At 39.3% G+C, this 19590-nt stretch overlaps 1 protein-coding gene across 8 annotated transcripts in view; it reads left to right on the top strand.

The window, feature by feature from the left end:
* The window catches only part of CNOT6L (CCR4-NOT transcription complex subunit 6 like), a 128311-nt gene extending 109630 nt beyond the window's left edge, over positions 1-18681 (top strand). For 6 of the 8 annotated variants that reach the window (XM_019932767.3, XM_019932764.3, XM_019932763.3 and 3 more), the window contains one exon: positions 110-7429. In XM_019932767.3, the coding sequence (XP_019788326.1) occupies positions 110-322 (213 nt within the window). In that variant the 3' untranslated portion in view covers positions 323-7429. Of the gene's footprint in view, positions 1-109; positions 7430-8477 lie in introns of those variants that run through there. The other 2 variants (XR_012332078.1, XM_033857155.2) reach the window with 2 other exon arrangements.
* The last annotated feature ends 909 nt before the right edge of the window (positions 18682-19590 follow it).

Here is a 19590-nt window from a genome sequence, read left to right as displayed (position 1 = left end):
CAGGTATTTGGCTTTTACAAATTATGAATTGTTCTTTTATATATCTTAAGTTTTTCTTTTATCTAAGCATATATTTTTCTTTTTTTCCCAACTCCCAATCTCTTTTCAGGGCGTGATTGACTACATTTTCTATTCCAAGACTCATATGAACGTGCTTGGTGTCCTGGGGCCTTTAGATCCTCAATGGCTGGTTGAGAACAACATCACTGGGTGTCCACACCCTCACATCCCTTCAGACCACTTCTCACTGTTAACACAACTTGAACTCCACCCTCCACTCCTGCCTCTTGTCAATGGTGTTCACTTGCCTAATCGGAGGTAGTGGAGTACTGCCCCGCAAAGACGGGGATCTGTTACTATGGACCTGTACAGTTGTAAATCAAAGTATGTAGGAGTGAAGTATGGCCATCCTTAAGCTGCTTCTTCAGGTTCCTTTCATTATGTGTTTGCTATAAGATTTTGTACAATTTTGTGCATATTGGTATCATTTGGCACTAGGGCTGGAACCAAAGTATTATCACTCTCTTTCCAAATTTTTAATTTAACATGTTTTTAAGTTGGACCTTCTTCATATTATATTAGGAGTCAGCATTCATAATTGATAAATCACCAATTCAAGGCCCAACAACAGGGTATTTGTTTTTCCAGAACAAATACTTTCTTTTGAATGGTTTCAAGTGAGCCAACCATTTTTCATTTTTGTGAAAGGCAGTTTTTAAAAACTGTAAATAAAAGATTTTAAACTGAATGATGGCATGCCTTGCAGGAAACTGCCTTGAATTTCTGTTTTCCATGATAACAAACTGATTTTTGGCTCCCCAGTCATTTGCACATTAACAAAGCACTTAAATTTGCTAGATCTGTACATAAACTAGCCATAATGAGAAAAACTGAGAAATGAAAGGTGATTGCACAATATGGTTTCAAAATCAAGCATTTAACAGCACACAACAATTTGTTGGGGAAGTGCTGGTTGGTTTTTTTTATTTGTTTGTTTTGTTTTTTGAGGAATCGTTCTGTATTTTGTACCCCTATTAGTTATAACCTTACTAGAAGTGTTAATTCTAAGCCTGTCTGTTCAGTTTCTTTATAGGAAAACAACGGGTAATTTCTACTGCCACACATCTTGAAAATAGAATTTGGTCTATTTAGGATGCCCACAAAATTAGTGTCCAGTATTTTTTATTGTTTCCATCCACGCTTTTCTGCCTGGTTGTGCTGGAAAAAACAGATATTATATGATCTGTATCATTTTTGCTGTTATGGTCAAATGTTTAAAAAATAACTACCGAATGAAAAGGCCCTGATCAAAGCTTTAGAAGAAGAAAGCTACAAATATTCCATGTGTTTCCCAGAGTAGGTCAAGTGGCTGTTGGTTTTGGCTTTTTGAGGTGACAGTGGAAAGGATTTGGGAGAGAGAACAGGGAGTAGTTGAAAACCTTGGATCATTTTTCCTGACTCTAGTTGCCAAATGGCCATTATATGCTTTTAATCTTTGTTTCCGTTGTCTGTCAGGGTTGAATTAAGAAGCTACTGGTTTATTCCCAACTGTTGATGCTCTTTAGATATGTTAGAATCCTTTTTTCGCCCAGGAGGGGCCAGTTGAAAATCTGTGACTCAAGAGGCAGTGGTTGAAATACCATTTAATGGGGGAAAAATTGGTTGGCTACTTGATGTTAATTATGGCACAGTAACAGGAAAAGGTTGTGTCTGTGTTTTTAAGTTTTTCTTTATTCTGCTTTTTTGCTGCTATAAGAGTTTTCTGAAATTTATATTTTAAACTTTTCATGCACTTTACTGTTTCTAGTCTCAAAATGTGATATTTTTAATAAACAAGAAACTTTCCATTATGTGAATGAAATTTTAAAAGAAAATAGCCTATATTTGTGTTTCACTAATATATAAAGTACAGGTCAAATTTAAATTATTTAATTAGTTTTAAATATATACAATTTGTCTCCTCTTTCAAACCTGACATCTTAGGCTGTTTTATTAGTCTTAAATGATGCATTTCCTGTGGTCATTTTATACTAATTTCTTCCATAGTAAATTAATCAGGCTACATAATATGCTATTTCCCCTGAAGGGTAATTTTAGTGCGACGAGGGAGGTGGGTTGATGTAATGTCATATATGGGATTGCATCAGAAGGGTTCTGTAAAGCCTAAACTCCCTTTTAAAAGTGCCTAGTGATAGAGGCATTGTTTGTCATCTATTATAATTGGAATGTCATTGTAGTTGAGTGAAGTTTGATGTAAATAAAATATTCTTTTAAAAATGTCAAGATATCAGAATAAACAAAATAAACAAAGAAACAACCCTTAAGATGACAGATTTTCCTCAGTGTGCAGGTATCCCTTCTTATATACCTCAAGCATTCAACATCTAGCCATGCAAATTGATTACATAGTACTGGAAAGTAGAATAGCATGAAAAACTTAATTTTGTGGACATTACCTTTTTTTGTAATCAGCTACTGTATGTTTTATTTTAAATCTTTTGTTTTGGGTGGGTTTTCTGCTCTGGAGGTATATGCACTAACAAAACATTTTCCTCCTTTCATCTACGCATGTTAATTAGCAATGTGAGCAATATTTCTTACCATACTTCACTCCCAATATTTTTTGAGATGTTTGTATAAAATGGAATTTAAAGTTCACTTATGATTGTATATGAACCACAGAGGAGCCCATTTATTAATAAAAAAAACTTTTTTAATAGTTAAATGTAGAGGGAAAAATAAAAAAAATTGGGAAACATTGTAAACAGCTTAAGTTTATTTTGTGTATGATTGAGGCACTCTGTTGCAGGAAGGTGTGTAATTGGGTTCTCTCTGCTTCCAAATGCACTCTTTCAAACCATTCATTATCCTGTGTATTTTTAATGTGGTTTTAGTAAATGTTGGTAGTAGCTCTGTTAAAGTAGGTAATTGTGTTCTGTTTTGGGTGGCAAACACACTTGGGGCATGGTAACCCAAATTTCATGTGCACGGTTTCCCTTCAGCCCACTGCCCAAATTTCACACACCCTTCACCCTTTGTTCCCTTTGTAAAAGGAGTGGTATCTGTTTTGAGCTGCCAATTCAGATGATCAGAAATGCTGCTCTCCTCAGTATTGTCTTGTTAAAAACACATGCCATTTGGACCTTTGGCATGAAAAGCCAAAAGGAAGAGGTGAATGACATATGGTATATATTCAGTGAAAGTAAAATATTTATGCTCATATACTTTCTGGTTCTCAGAATAAGTTAATAAGCTTTATGCCATGGGGCTGCTGCATATTTTATCTGAAGATAAGAGAAAATTTGGGCATTTTTAGATTGTGATAATGTTTTTTTTTAACTGTTAAATATGATTTCTGGTATTTTTCTAAGAACTGGAGTGTTCTTTAAATTTATTGAAACCGTGCTGTTTGAGGAGGGGAAAACTGCACTGTTTGGCATTACAGCAGTCATACAGTGCATGTCGTCACTCACTCTCTCAGGCATCAGTATCCGCCTCATAGCTTTACACATTTTGATGGGGAGTCTTGCAGCATCCTCAGGACTGACATCTGGGAAAGGCTCAAATCCACGTACTGCTCCTTGCTTGTTGACTTTGTTTTAAAATATTGTGCCTGGTGTCAACTTTTAAGCAACAGCACTGCCTAAAAGCAAGCAGAGAACAGAATCCCAGCACCATTCTATAGGCAACTTTTTAGAATTCAAATATAGTAAATCTGTTCAAGATTTATGATGTTTTATGTAAAAAAATTTTTGTACAACGTAGCTGAATATTTTTGTTTCATTTCTTTGATGTAAGGCGTGTGAACGTTCGTTTGAATATCACATGTTAAAGTCAGGTATGGCACAATGGGTTCTGAGACCAGCTTTTCCTCCCTCCCATTTGCCTTGTTCCAAGCTCTTTCTTTTCAAATTACTTTTCTGCTATTCATAGGCAAATATTTAATTTTACTAATAAGCATCCTGTGTGAATGTATTACAGAAGCCACTGTGTTTTAGTGTTGTAGTTTGCAGAAATATAAAGCTTCATTTCTTATTTGTCCCTATTTGGTGTTTTAAAGTTACTTATTAAATCACAGAGAAGCAAGGGAGAAAGTTGAAAGATCCTGAAGGCTCATATCACTTGATTCTACGGTGGGTTGTATTAGAATTGAGGATGTGACACATTAAAACTGGAACACAGGCAATCATATGGTGTTCCATTTTAAAATTGTATCTCCTAAGTAGATACCATTAAATGGGTGAAAGATTAAGTTTGTATTTGCATTTCCAGGAGTTTCTAAAAATCACTAGTGCCATGTATAATTTCAAATCAAATAGCAAAGAATAGAGAAAGCACAAGAAAAAAAAAAAAGGTTAAATGTGTTCTTCGATGGAACCAGAGGCATATGGTTCTTCATTCCCAATCCAAGGCTAGATTTTCTAGCAATAAAAATTGACTGTGTCCCCAGTACTTACTTCTTTGTTTCTAAGGTCTTGTATTCTAAGTTTCTGAGGGATTTTAATAGCTTTGTAAAATGCACTGACTGATCAGTAGCTTCAGTCACAGAAAACGTCATCAGTTTCTGATAAATTTGGCAGGCCCTGAGAATAATGGTTTCATAGCAAGCAAAGACTTTAGTGCACATTTTCAAAATAGCACTCACAGAAATGTGAGTTCTCACATTTGTAAGGTAGTCTTTCTCTTCTACCTGTCCTCCCCCTTAAAAAAAGAACACCTTTCTAATGTGTAGAAGATTTGTTTAACCTTTTCCTTCTGAACTGTATCCTGTTTGTAGAACTCTGTGAATTATTGGTACACAAATTAACTAGGGAAATTAGAATATTTTTCTAAGCTAGGAGCTTTAAAGTTTTGAATTTGTAGACAGATGAGAACCTTTATACTTATGGTTGCTTTGAGTGATTGTAATTTTTTAACAGCATCATGATTACTAAATTTGAATTCAAACCTAAGTAAATTAGTTCATCTTAACCTGATTTACTTACCAAAGTTGTAATCTGTTTAAGAACAGGATGCCAAGAACATCTTGTGTTTTACAACATGATACATCTTCATTGTGTGTCACCTTAAAGCTTAAAAGAAAAAAGAAGGTTCTTATACCTACACTGCAGGGTGTTCTGAACAAGATCCACAGAAAGAAAAAGGTAGTTCTTTTCAGGAAGGTGGTAAGGGAGAACGTGCATGTTTCTTGTTTTTAACCAGATGCCTTGTGTAAGTTTCTCTGTTAAATCACAAGTTCTATAAGAAATAGGGAAATACCAGGAAAAGCAAGCTTTATTAGCCTAGTTAGTAATTTCTTTTGGCATAAGTTTGTTTGGTTAGACTTGGTTATTCTTGGAACCAAAGGAAAACAAGCATGTTGAGGTTTTATTCAACAAACATTATGACATCGAAGTAATGGAATTTTAAGTAAAATAATTTTCACTTTCAAAGCATGTGAAATAAGGACATTTCTGCATATTAAATGTTAATTTTCTATGGCAGTGGTATAAAATTTAGTAGCATTGTACTGACACGAGAAATTGTGTCATCAGAAATAAATCACATCATGAAGAGTGTTTGCAAATGCCAAGTGATATGAGTCTTTTGGCACAGTAGCATTGGGTGTATTCAGCTTCCAGAAACTTTCAGAAGCCATAGTTTGGCGCCTACTAGTTGTTGTTTTTGTTACAACAGTCTCCCCAAATTTAGATAATTTCCCTATTTGTATGTCTGTCACTTTTAACTCGAAAGCATAAGAATCACGGTAGCCCTCTCAGAAGTGGTCCTTTCTTGCTCATTCCAGTTTTGTGTTAGTTCCTAATTACTGATATATGACTATTTCCTTTCAAGTTATCAATGGTTATATGTACCACATTTGTTTAATTAGTTAACTCACACAATTGGCTCAGCGTTGATGTGTCAAACAATGGCTTTGCTTCTCACCGAACAGGCTTAGTTTCCCGCTTCTTGTTTAAATCTTGACGCAGTAAGTGATGCAGTAGTCTGGGTGTGTATTTATTCAGAAACTGTACTGTCCTTTCTCTGTGCTTAATTTGCTTAAAATATATTTCCTTACCTTTGAAATTCTTGAGCGGTGCTCTGCCAGGTTTTGGGGGTGTGGCTTGGATGGCTGTGTTGCTGCACACTGGGTGTGGAATTGTTCAGTGTTGTGAGTGGCAAATTTCTTAAACACCAGCAGCACTGAGAAGTGCACTATGGGCATTCGTACAGTTGTCCACATGCAAGCAATTCTTTCATCTAGGAGAAGCTGAAGGGTAGGATTCGTTGGAGTACTTAGTATATTTTGAGAGGGATGAATGTTTCACCTTTGGGTTTTGTTGTCTGAGTGGAGTGGGGCGGCATGGAGGGAGGTGGGTTTTGTTTGGGGTTTTTTGGAGAGTGTGTATGTACCTTTTCTCTCTGAAAGGGCCAGGGTGTTGGTCAAATTCACCGTGGATTAATTTATATATTTTTTTCTATTGTGATTTCTTTCAACCATAAAACAAGTGCCAACTAATTGTCCGTGAGATGACTGACTCTTCCACTCAGTTTACCATTTGAATAGGGAAGGGCTCATTTATTTTAATTTCTTGGCATTAAATGAATCTCCATTGTTTTGCATACATTTGAGTCATTCTGTGGCCTCTAAAGTGTTTTTGTAACTAATTTCATGGTTGGAAAGCAAAGCACATGAGTTTAAAACTGAGCAAGAAGTTTTGGTAAGTTTCCTTGCAAACTTGGTAGTTTCTATTGATGCTATTCCAAGACAGATTCTACTGTTTTAGGTTGTGTATTTACTTTGCTTTTGTCCTAAGAAAAAGCCAAGCCCTAAATCAATTTGTTAACGTGTTCTAATAATCAATTTAAAATCTGAGATTTTCTTCCTTCTCTTTTAATCAGAAGATTTAATGAAGTGCCATGTAATCGTGGGTTACTAGTGTTTAATGTTTGATAGCCTGGTTCTGTGGTGTCCTAATCATTTAACACTCTGTCATCCCCGGAGAAAGTGGTTCTACTCTTACGGAACACATTCTCTCTGACAAAATCACCAGCTGCTTTATTTTTCTATTTATTACGGTTAAACAGTTGATGAGGTCTGTATCTTGACCAAACTGCTCAGCTGAGATGTTTTTCACAATAGACACTGTACAAAATATGCGTGCAAAAGGACACAGTTGGGTGGTAGTATTTTTTCATTAATGTGAACATTGACTAAACAAAGCAGTCCTGCCTTTTAAATCTTGTGGCAGCTCAGGAGGGAGGTGCTTAAGAACCTTAACTACTATGTCAGATGACAAAATACTTTTTTCCATTTTGGAGATTGGGTACTGCTCACACATGATGTATAGGGCTAAATATATGCTTGTTTCCTCGCACCTGTGTACTTCCCCTTCTCTCCCTCCCGTTCCTTCCCCTGTAGGCAATAAATGGCCATTTTGCAACTGCATACCTTTGTCTTGGTTTTTTACTCTTTAATGTGTGCAGTTTAAGGGTCTGCTTTAAGGTCAGCATATCTCTTCTAAAGTGAAGTTGGGAGTCAAGGTCAGGCAAAAATTTCAAATTCATACTACATTTTTTTTTTCCTGGTGAAAACTACATTACTACTTAAGTAACACTTTGTTTAGAATAGATTTGGAAGATAGTCGTAGTTATGAGACTTGCTTTGGCTGAAGAAATCTGAGCAGAGGGCCATGTGTCACTTCTGAGTGGGGCTCTAAGAGCCAGTGTGCAATTTGTCATATTCCCTTTTCTTGCCTTGATGATCATAGAAACCTATGTTGAGATCAAACCTCTCATCCTAGATCCTTGAGTAATGATGAACAGAGCTCCCCTGCTGAACTACATAGGACATGTAGTGGGACTGAAAAACAACCGCCAAAGCTCAGTGTCTTAATTCAATAAACGTTTGTTATTACAGCATAATCTAGCCGGTCCTGACTGATAGACAACTATCAGACAGATCTGCCGAGTTACCAGTATTGACCAATCTCAGCTGGTGAACCTGCCAAGACTTAGAGTAAATTCATTCAACAGACATTTAAGTATCTGCTATGAACAAGATGGACAGGTTCCCCATTCTCCAAGAATTCACTTTCCAAATCCTCTTCTATTTACGATTAAGGAGAAAATAATGAAGTGTTTTTGTTAAAGGTATCTTAAATCTTAGAATCTTGGAAGAGGAGTGGGAAAGGCACTAGGAATTCTGAAAACTATGTTTAAGGATATTCAGTAGAAAAATGATATTAACACATGGTGTGATTGGGACCAGATTATTTTTAAATGAATAATTCAATATTATTATTGAGTGAAACATAATAAAAAACTGAACTGCCCAGTTTAACAAGTGTTTAGGGAAGATCCTGACAGATTATATTGGAACAGATTGCTAAGAACATCAAATCTCTAGGCTGAAAGCTCAGTGCCTACTGATTTGTCTTTTCTACTAAGGACCCATTGTGAGCCTGTCACTGACCCTGAGGACCATCTCTTTACAGAGGCCTTGATGTTGGCCAGCATTTTGGAAGTCCTCCAAAAGTAGAATCACTCACCTCTGAAGTGGATCTTGAAGGGACCAGGTTTCAGGATACTGCCTTACTAAGAAGACATACAGGGCAATCAAGACATTCACCAGGTGACCTTGCATTCCACCATGTGATCTTGGGCAAAACACATCCTCACTGGTAAAATGAATATAAGAAACTAAATCCCATGAAATGGTTCTCTCAAAAAGCAGACACCAAGACGAGGGCTTGCAGGCAGGGGGTCTGTTTGAAGAAGGGATCCCAAGAAAACAGAGTAGGGCACTAGGAAGAATGAAACAGGGAAGGAGGGAAAGTCAAGTCAAGGATGCACTGTTGAGCTAATCCTCTGGGCAACTGGGGCGTAAACCTGCCACTGACCTTCTGAAGAGCTGAATGGAATGCACCTCAAAATTGTCTTCATGAGGGGTAGGAGAGGAGAGGGTTTGTTTTGGAGTCTCATCTCCCATGAGGCAAGGGTTGCTCCATGGGTGTTCATTCCTTCTCCTATCCATGTTTGTACACCTATCAAATCCACTAAGCAGGTTCCTGCAGGTATCCCATACAATAATAGTGGAGAAATGGGGTGGGAGATGGTGCAGAAAGCGAGAAACATTTGGTGGAGCTGAGGCTACAATTAATATATGATTAATGTCATCCTCCCTCTTCCATCACGCATTCCACATCTAGCTTTGCACCGCCACATCAGCAGTCTAGGTTGCTTCCCTAACGTTGGGTGACCCAGACCTTCATCCCGACAAGATGTATTATGCTTGTTGGGCCATTGGTAAACAGCCTGCTAACCCATACCTGGGCATGAAATTACCAAGAGCTGCCCAGTGAATCCCGTGGATTCCAGACATGCTTCTTCCTGCCTCCCATTTTCTAGTAGTAGCACCCGTATTTTCTCATGGCAGTTTAACACTAGCATGGTGAGCCCCACATGGCCCCTTCCTGGGGGCAACCTACATCCAGTGCCTGGGCAGTGTGGGCGTGAGGGCCTGGTCTCAGTCCACACCTCAGCAACTCTGAAGGGCCAACCCACCAGATGTTCAGAGTTCCCCATGGTGCCTCTGTTGAGACTTCACTGTAACCCAACTTCTCCCTTGGTCCAGTTCTAATTCCTTTCACGGGGTGTGATTCTGAGAGCACTTCCTAAAGTAATAAGTTTCCTGAACACTAATCTCCGTCTCAGAGTATGCTTCCCAAGGGACAGGACCTGCCACACCAAGTTTTAAGGAGTCATTCCAGAAGCATATTAGGACTGCCTCCAGGACTCCCTGCTAAGACTTTAAATTTTGAATCATTAGAGAGTGCCACTGTGTCAATAAATTGTTTCTTATGTACTCTTACTGAGGTCTCTCTGGCCCAGCGCTTTCAAAATCTACTTCCACATGTTTCTCCAGTTCCTGGTCATGTTAGCCCAGGTCTTATAATTCATTGGGAAAGTGGTTTTCTTCTGGTGTATTCCTCTGCACAGGCTGTGCTGTGATGTTTCCAGGGGGAAGGGCACCAACCCTTTACATTTTCTGGAAGTCACTTCAGCCCGAGGGGGAGGGGCTTGCAACAATGAGGGGAGGTGCAACAGCACTGGCTGCCTGTTACTTTGTTTGCATCTTTTTTTTTTTTTTAACATCTTTTTTGGAGTGTAATTGCTTTACAGTGTTGTGTTTCTGCTGTATAACAAAGTGAATCAGCTATATGTGTACATATATCCCCATGTCTCCTCCCTCTTGCGTCTCCCTCCCTCCCGCCCTCCCTATCCCACCCTTCTAGGTGGTCACAAAGCACCCAGCTGATCTCCCTGTGTTTGCACCTTTGTGATCAGAGGCAGCAGTTGGCATTCAGAGCACAGAGCCCCAATATTTGGAGAACTGGGTTCTGTTTGCTCACCCTGCCTCCTGCAAGCTGTGTGCTGGCTGCTCCAGGAACAGGTGCACAGCTGCCTGCCATGAGGCTGGGGGTGGGGTAGCTGCTACTATGCTAAGAGCTGACACTGACCAAAATTAACCCCGATTTACCTTCCAAGCCTTCCCCTGGAAGTTTCAAGTCTTCAGTAGACTCCAGAGTTCTCAGATAGATTGTGCCAGTGTAATTGTTGTCTAGGTGGGGAGGCAGATTCCTGGTGCTTTCTACTCTGCCATCTTCCTAGAACCCTCCTTCATGTCTAACCATTTTTAGTGTCAATACAACCACAACCTAATGCTGCTATGTAACAGGACGCCAGTGTCCTTTACACGAATATGCTCCTGTCACAGATGTATTTCTTAATATTTTGGCAAAAGAATGTCTTCTGGGCCCTTCAAGGTGAGGGTATGGTTGGGAGCGGCTAAGCAGCTTGTACATTTTGAACCCGTTCCAGAGTCTCATCTCTAGGATTCTCCAGATGCCTTTGCCTATGCCTGTGCTACCTACTGAGGTAGCCTCATGTGGTTGTTGAGCACTTGAAATGATAGTTTAAAAAATATATTAGATTAAAATATGGATCCTAGAAAGCTAGGAATTACATATGTGGCTCATATTTCTGTCTGATAGTTCTTCAATGTGCCAAACACGTTCTGCCATCTTTGCCTCACATGTTTTTGGCATTATTTTACTAACCTAACAGGGTTAGTCCCACCCCCTGGTGCTTCAATCAACACATTTAATCCTGAATCCCAGGCAGGTGTACCCATGTCATATACGTTCACACTGATTCAGTCTTCTGAATTTCATTCTTCTGAATAGTCTTAGAATATATTCTGCTGTGGTCTGAATGATCGTGTCACCTAGAACTCATACGTTTGAATCTTAACCCGCAAGGTTCGTGATATTAGGAGGTGGCGCCTTTGGAAGGGGCTTAAGCCATGAGGTTGGATGCCTCATGAATGGGATTAGTGCGTTATAAAAGAGGCTCCAGAGAGATCCTTTGTCTCTTCACCATGTGACAACACAGCAAGAAGGTGCCATCTGTGAACTAGGAAGAGGGCCCTCACCAGAGGGTGACCACACTGGCGCCTTGATCTTGGTTTTGTTTGTTTGTCTTTTTAGGCCACGCCACGTGGCTTGCAGGATGTTAGTTCCCAGACCAGGGGTCGAACTCGTGTTCCCTGCAGTGGAAGCACGGAGGCCCAACCACTGGACGACCAGGGAAAGTCCCTGGTGCCTTGATCTTGGATTTCCAGTCTCCAGAACTGTCAGAAATTTCTGTAGTTTATAAGCTGCCAGTCTGTGGTATTTTGTTATACCAGCCTGAATGGATTAAGACATATTCCTATACATGTTTTCAAGACTTCTTTCAATACAAACTGACAAAATTCTGCAACTCCTTTGGTGTATTTGCTGTCTTTCACTGGAGCAGGTCCTGTACCAGCTTTTCCATCTGGGCTATGTTGGGATAGAACTTTTGTTATGAGGCTAGAGACAATGACGGGTGGTTAGAATGGGTTCTGTGGGGAATAAGCAACCTCTTCTCCGGCAAATGCCACAAGTGAAGTCATGCAAAGGTTTAATGCAAGTGAAGGTTGGTTGCCTTGGGTGGGATGTTAAGTTGACAAATTGACAAGGGGAGAACTATTTCTGCTAGCTAGGAAGATTCAGGAAGTTGGAAAGTTCAGAGTTTGCAGCCTCATCTCTGTGCAAATGTTACCATTCCAAAGTCTCAGTGAAATGCTCCTTTGCATCCAGAGCCCTTATCTTAGCATAAAATAACTAATAGGACTATACATTTAAGTAATGTTGCAACTTTTTCAATCTATATTATCAGCCATGTCTGCCCTGTGACTCCAGAGCAATGGAATGTCGCTACGAAGCCTAAGGTTTTATGTTAAAACTTTAAGGTGTTAGGTTTATCTTTTTCTTTGTGTATACTCTTCAGAGCAATCAGAAGCATCTATACCATCTAATAATTCTTGTTAATCATGATTATTATCATAATGGTCAAGTGCATCAGTTACTTGGCCAAAGCGTTGTCTTAACCCTGTACTAGTCTCAAGAAACCACAACTTACTAAGTCATCATGATGCTACTGCACGCCACAACTTACTGGTGTTCATTTATTGCCTATAAAGAGGTCTTCACTGTATGCCTGGTCAAACAGATAACAACCCAATCTCAGGGTTCCGTGTTGAATATCAGTTTCCTGCAACCATTCCTGATACCAAGAGCTGTATCAGTAAGGAGCCATTCAGAAAAACAGAAACCACTTTGGGCATTGCAAACAGAAGAAATTTCGTGCAGGGAATTGGTTACAGGAAATGGAAGAACTGGGAAGCCAAATAAGAAGGTATTGAGACAATCCTAAAAAATTTGGAAAAGCAGGATACTGCTACCACCACTCGGGTGGATGGAATGTAGGGAGGACAGAGTGCTACCAGGGCTCAGAAGCTGAGCCATCTACTGAGAGCCGGAACCCCTCAGTGGCTATCTTGTGAGATCTGAAATATATTGGAATGATTATCCCATGAGAACTGGTGTTATGGAGGGAACATAGCCAATGCCAGAGATGCCACCAAAGCAGAGAAGGAGAGGGTAAAATACCCTGACTACTTCTCTCTCCTACCCCTAAGTAATCCAGCAAGGCTTCCCATTTGCCAAACCTACTGAGAAACCACTTGTGAAGGGACTCTGGGAAATGTAGATCCTGAGATACAGGCAGAACTAAGGAAGAATGGGAATGAATCTGAGAGCAAGCAGGCAAATGACCAACACAAGAAGTATATCCCTTTTTTTGTAATTATGTACACGCTTGGTGCTGTAGGTGGAGTCATAGAGACGATACAGTACAGACTTTGCTTCAGAAAAGCTTGCAAACATATGGCTATATTTGTATGTCATTAGTAGTAACAGCATGAATGCCAGATGAATCTTATGTCGTCCTAGCATTAATTTTCTGGTAGGGCTACCTACATATTTTTTATATATAGAAGAAATCACCATAAATAGCATCTTATGAGAGGCATGAAATTACTTGAAGTAGCAAGCTTTTAAATACGATTCTAAGTACTTTCCTTATTTTGACAACTTTATTCAATATTTTACCTGTTAATAGAGAAAATTAAGAAAACCCAGAGAACAACACACACCTTCCCTTCCATGAGCTTGGCTTTCTTTAGTAATTTGCAACTACATAGCCAAGGTGATTTGTCTAAATTTAGTAGACCACAAATGATGCGTCAAAATGAGGTACTAAACATATGGAGAGGTAATAGTATGGAGAATCCTGCTGTGAGATATTTATTTCTGTGGAAACTTTAATCTTTATTATTTCCACATCTATGAAATATTCTATGAGGGGAAAAAAGGGAACTCTTTTGTTTTAAGAGTCTTATTCTAAGCCAAAAATACTCTTGCCAAACTTTTTGCTTATACCCTTGATGGTTTGTCAACTGTATCTACCAAAAATCAGATAAGTTTGGAAAGTTTACATTCTATACCAGGTTTAAAAAAGAAAGACTTTTATGTTTTGACTATGTGAATTCTCTACGCTGTGATCAGGAAGTTAGATTCAGGCATTGACCCAATGATCCATGTGACAGCTTCCATTTTCTTCCCCCATAGGAGGGAGGAAAGATTTGCTAGAGAGGCTGACAGCATGAGAATGTGCTACTTCTTTTAACCCTCCAGATTGGGTTTCTCCTCAACACAACTGGCCAAGCAGTTGTTTCTGAACAGTCTTGGATGCTCTCCACATGACCAGGTTTTCAGTTGTATATAGTAATGCCTTCCATTAGAATCAAGGGGATATCTTTGGCAATCACCACAAACATCTGACTTGACAAACTCACTGTGTACAAACTACATGACACTGAATACTGGATTCAATGTGAAGATGGCAAAAGACAAATGTTTCTTCTCCTGTCCTGATGCAGGCCAGCTTGTAGGCATACTTCCGGGGGGAAAAAAAAAAAGGCATGGAGCCATTAGGAAATGTGTAGGCTAAGTGAGGGATGTGAGAGGATACAAAAAATTAGGTTCCTTTTGCAACTTCCCATTTTTAAAGGGTGGAGCAGCTTTTATCATCTTTGCACAGTGCCCTCAATAAAATGTTTATAGAATGAATTCATTCAAGAAGACTTAGAAATATGACAGCCCTTCAAATGTTTGAAAACTGTTACCACATGGGAGAGGAATTATTGAGCCTCTCTTTAATAGCCACCCTCTGTTCTTAGTTTTCCTCCCTTTAAAGACACACAGAACAATAAATGGGAGAGTTTTAAAATTATTAGAAGTATTTAAAAACAGACCACATAGAGATTTCCTTGCTACTACTTCTGGAAACACCATAGAAGAAAATATGGTTTCTGTAGACAGTAAGTCTAGATGACCACTAATTGGCCTCCCAACTCTGGCATTTAGACTCATAGAATCTTCAATTTTCATTATCATTCAGATAGTTATGTTCATAGTCATTAATAAAAACGTCTTTGAAGTATGCAAAGAATTAAAATATAACTGGGACTGAAGGAAATGTAATGGCCAATTTATTTATGTATATGAGTAATTGAATAAGTAGTTCAACTCCTAACTGGACGTAATTAAGCCTCTTTCATTCTGTAGAATGTTCATTTGATTCCATTACCTTCTCATCTTGAAAGACAAGACAAAAGAAAGGGAAATAACAAATTTGACAGTGAAGGAAAGGAAAATTCTTGTTGTTTCCCTCCTCTCTCACTCACTCTTTAGACCCTCTGGACCTGGAGAGAAGCGGCTTAGTGGAGTAGTGGGTCCAGAAACCCAGAGGTGGTCGGCCAACTCCCAGACATCAAATCAATGACCCTGGTCCTTATTTCCCTCAACCTTTGTGTCACATTCACTCATGATAAGCATCCATTACTTCTTAAAAATTCCATTCTCTTGGCCTTTGTGAACCTTCAGAAGAGTTGAAAAAGACTCAGGAAAAATTATTTCTTCCCTGTTTGTTCCTTTTCTTTCTCTCTCCACTACCTTCGACTTATTCCAAGCATCAGCCCTAGTGCTTCCTTTCCTTTTCATTATTCCATCCATAGATGACTCCCTAACGTCTAACTCTACTCCAATCTCTTTCTTTCTTTTTCTTTTTTTTTTTTTGCGGTACGCGGGCCTCTCACTGCTGTGGCCTCTCCCGTTGCGGAGCACAGGCTCCGGACGCGCAGACCCAGCAGCCATGGCTCACGGGCCCAGCCGCCCCGCGGCACGCGGGATCCTCCCAGACCGGGGCACGAACCTGTGTCCCCTGCATCGGCAGGCAGACTCCCAACCACTGCGCCACCAGGGAAGCCCTCTTTCTTTATTTTTAGTCCTCTATTTCTGACTGCCTCTGTGAAATTCTTGGGCACACGAATTTCACTATATTCCAAATGAATCTTTCCATCACTTGTCCTGTTCCTCCTCTTGGTTTCTTAGGTAGGGTGAGTAAAAGATTCCAGTCAGGAGTAGGCCAAGGTTTGGGGAGCCATGGAAAGCAAGAGGTCAGTCAAAAACATTACAGATGTAAGACCAGTAGGACTTGATAAGTACTATCTTTCTCTTCTCTATTTTATTAAGTACAAATCTATTATTACTAATTTAAATTGAACAAAAAGTCATTGATAGTCTTTTTTTACTGTGCTGTTTTATAGTTTTATTTGTAAAGGACTTCTAAAAGTTCAATACTAAACTTGGTCTGCCAACTCTTAGTGCTTTAGGCTTTTAAGTTTCTCAAATTCAACTGCTCCCATTTTGTAGATATTTGGGAGCTTAATCTCCACAGTTGGGAGGTGGTGTATATGTGTGCGTGCTATAATAGATTATGAGCAATGAAAAAATAATCAAGTGTGGGGTTTCATAAAAATGGAAAACTTATCAAAGAGTTGATTAAATCTATACCTCCTTGTCCCTCTTCTCTGCATACTTCCTCCTCAAATCCAAGCCACATTGGGTGGGCTTTGTTACTGGCCTATACGGAACGTCTTTTTTACTCTAATGTTATCTAGGGGTATTCCTCTGACCTGATTACATTCTGAATACAAGTGAAACAACTGGAAATGGCTCTTTGTTTGACAGGGCTGAACTGTGTTTTAAACATCTGCTGTCTAAATGCATATTAAAGAAGCTTCTCCAAGTAAATGTCGTTGTCTATCTGTGGAAAATACTCAGCTGTCTGGAGGGACAAGTGTTATGTCATATGAGCTCTCAGTGTCTCTTCCTATCCTGAAAACAAACACAGGAGAAAGGAATAAGAAATCCTTTCAGCATACATGCCAAAGGTCTGAGAGTGCCTTATTATAGTACAGTTGTTAAAAGCATGTATAATATTTGTCTTTTTGCCAGAATTAGGCAATTACACAATTACTATACAAAATTCTGATCTTGTCTGAAACTGCAGTGGTGGGACTGTCATCTCTAGTGGAATTGTGAACTCATGGGCCACCAGTTTTTCTCTAGTGACAGTGCCCTGTGTATTTTCAGGGATGCAAGGAGGAGCATCTTGGTGAAAAGATGAAATGGGAGAAATGTTTGCTGTGATCCGCTTTTCTATTCCCCTTATCTGAGACTCAGGTGCAAAAAAGAGGGCCTGGGATGACTTTGGGAAGAAAAAGAAGAAAGAAGAGAATTGAAAGGGTTGATTTTTTTTTTTTTTATGGTGGTAGTGTTGAAAAATTGGTAGTAGAAAAAAGAGTTCTAGGAACTGGAGGAAACAATAAAAATGGTTTAGCTCGCCTGTTAGCTGTGGGTTTATGCTGGTTAACATGCTATACCTATAGCAGAGCTATCGTATTGCATTGATTTATTACTATGAATATGTAAAAGTGCTTTTTAAACTAACAGAAGTTCTCTTTTTATATTTTTAAGAATATTGGTGCAGGAAAAAATGGATGGAAATACATCAAAATGGTTACTAGATTTTAATTCATTTTTATATCCTACTTCTTTTCCACTTAACATTATAACTTAAGCATTTCTCCAGGTTAATAAATATAACTTCAAAACCACAGAATATTATAAAGCCATTCAAAATGTTTTGGTTGTGCTTTCATACGGTTGAATTTTATATTTAATGAACATATAAATTGCTTCTAATATTTTGCTAATATATATCGCTGAGACTAACATAGATGTACTAAAATTTTACATTTTCAATATCAAAACTTACTTTGCCAACATTTAGAATGATTGGAATTGCAGAGGAGCATTAAGATATTATGTGGCTCAGACCTAGCCCCATGTGAAACTTGGGTATCTAATCCACCTCCACCATTACAACCCAGGGAGCCAGGGGTTAAAACTCCCAGCAGATGGTGCTGCTGATGTTGATGCTGCTGACTGAGCATCCCAGGAATTTAAATACTTGCTTAAACAGGGTTAATACATGGAAGACAGCTGGTCTGTGGCAGAATTAGAGGTCGGGAGGTTAGTCACATTTCCCTAAACATAGAGGACAAACCAGTCAGGATCAGTGAAAGCAATTTAGGGAAAGGAAAAAGCAGAGGGGTTCTATTTAAGGGAGCAATTGAATGAGAGGGTAGATGGTGCTAGGGTAGAACAGAACCACCATATACCGAGGGAGGAGGACGAGGAAATGAAAGAAGACCGAGACAGGCATGGCGGAACACTGGCCCACATCCTCCATGCTCCAGCCCATTTCCCAACTCCAAGTTTCATTGACCTATATTTTCACCAGTATGTGGATGTGAGTTAGCAGAGCTTTGATCTTGCCAGACTGTTAGACATTTAACTTGGCTAATTTGCTCTGTAAGAGGACACAGTGGGATGTTATCAAGTTGGAAGAAGCTATTAATGTCTTGGAATTAAGATCTGGTCAAGGACAGTGACTAACACCTATTGCAGTCCAAATTCTGCAAATGCCTTGAGGGTCTGTTCTTTGTGGAGCACTGTGATAGAAGTTTAAGGGTTTGAAGTGGAAAAGAAGTAAGACAGTCTCGGCTCTCAGGTAGTCTACTAAGTAATACAGGGATGGTGGATGGAGGAATTCGATGTGATGATGATTGTAATACTGAGTTCACTAAGAAAACTGGTACAGAGAAAGTGGTAGGTGCTTCAGAAGTGAGAGACAGGATTGGCAAGGAACGCTGAATTTTTATGAATGATATAGGAAAATATTAACAAAGATGTAGAAGGCCATTATAAGTGAAAGAATCACATAAAGAAAGGCACCTAGGGACTGTTTCCACTTCCTCCCCGACCCCGGTCCTCCCCACCCCCACACACACAGATGGGTACACATACTTCATCTTAAAGTACTCTGAGGTCTCTTTATGGAATAAATAAATCTATTCTCAACTTCAATTTCTGGCATTAAATAGTGTTCCAAAATATATTTTGAATATTTGAAGACCCAGTTTTTATATGGCCTACAGAATGTTACAAGGAAAGACCATGGGCTTTAATACTAGAGAGAGTGGGGTTTACATTTCTATCCATTTTCTAGTAGTGTGAGCTGGAATAAGTTACTCAGTCTCTCTGAGCACTGCTATTATCTCTAAAAATGGATAACATAAGAATGGACTTTGCAAAGTTGTTGTAAGAATTAAATAGGAAAACTTGTTAATATACTTGCTTGAAAAAAAAACTGCTTTCCTCGCCTTCACTTCTGTAAGGCACCCTCCTCCTGACCAGGTCTGTGCTCCCTGCCTCCTTGATTGCACTAGAGGGCGACATTATCCCATCCAAGGCTTCCAGGAGTGAGAGCCTGCTCAGCAGACAGGATTTTTCTAAATGCCTCAGCAAATGAGGAAGCAGAAACTGTGTTCTAGAATATGAATAGGGCAGTAAGAGAGAAACTGTGGAAGGACAGCTGCTGGGTCCCTCTGTGGGCAACACCTGTGTATGAAGACATCATCAGAAGGCACCATTCCAGCATCTATTTCTGTCAGCTGGGTTGGGAGGACTTCTGGTGCTACTAGAGCAGCAGACGCTTAGACTGGGCATCTAAATGACCTGTTTGATTGCTACTAGAAAACCACTGTGCTTGTATGGAATCTCTAAAAAGCCTGCTGGAACTTGTTTGCTGGAGAGTAAAAACTGTGTTGACCATGTGTTCTAGTTTGCTTGGGACAGTCCTGGTTTATGCCTGGCATAATTATTAATAGTGCCCCTTTTACTCTCAGTGTCGCAGTTTGGCAAATAAGTT

The sequence above is a fragment of the Tursiops truncatus genome, chromosome 5, assembly GCF_011762595.2.
Source record: "Tursiops truncatus isolate mTurTru1 chromosome 5, mTurTru1.mat.Y, whole genome shotgun sequence".
NCBI lineage: Eukaryota > Metazoa > Chordata > Mammalia > Artiodactyla > Delphinidae > Tursiops > Tursiops truncatus.
The sequence above is the reverse complement of the archived record's forward strand: the minus strand, read 5'-3'. Positions and strand labels throughout refer to the sequence as shown.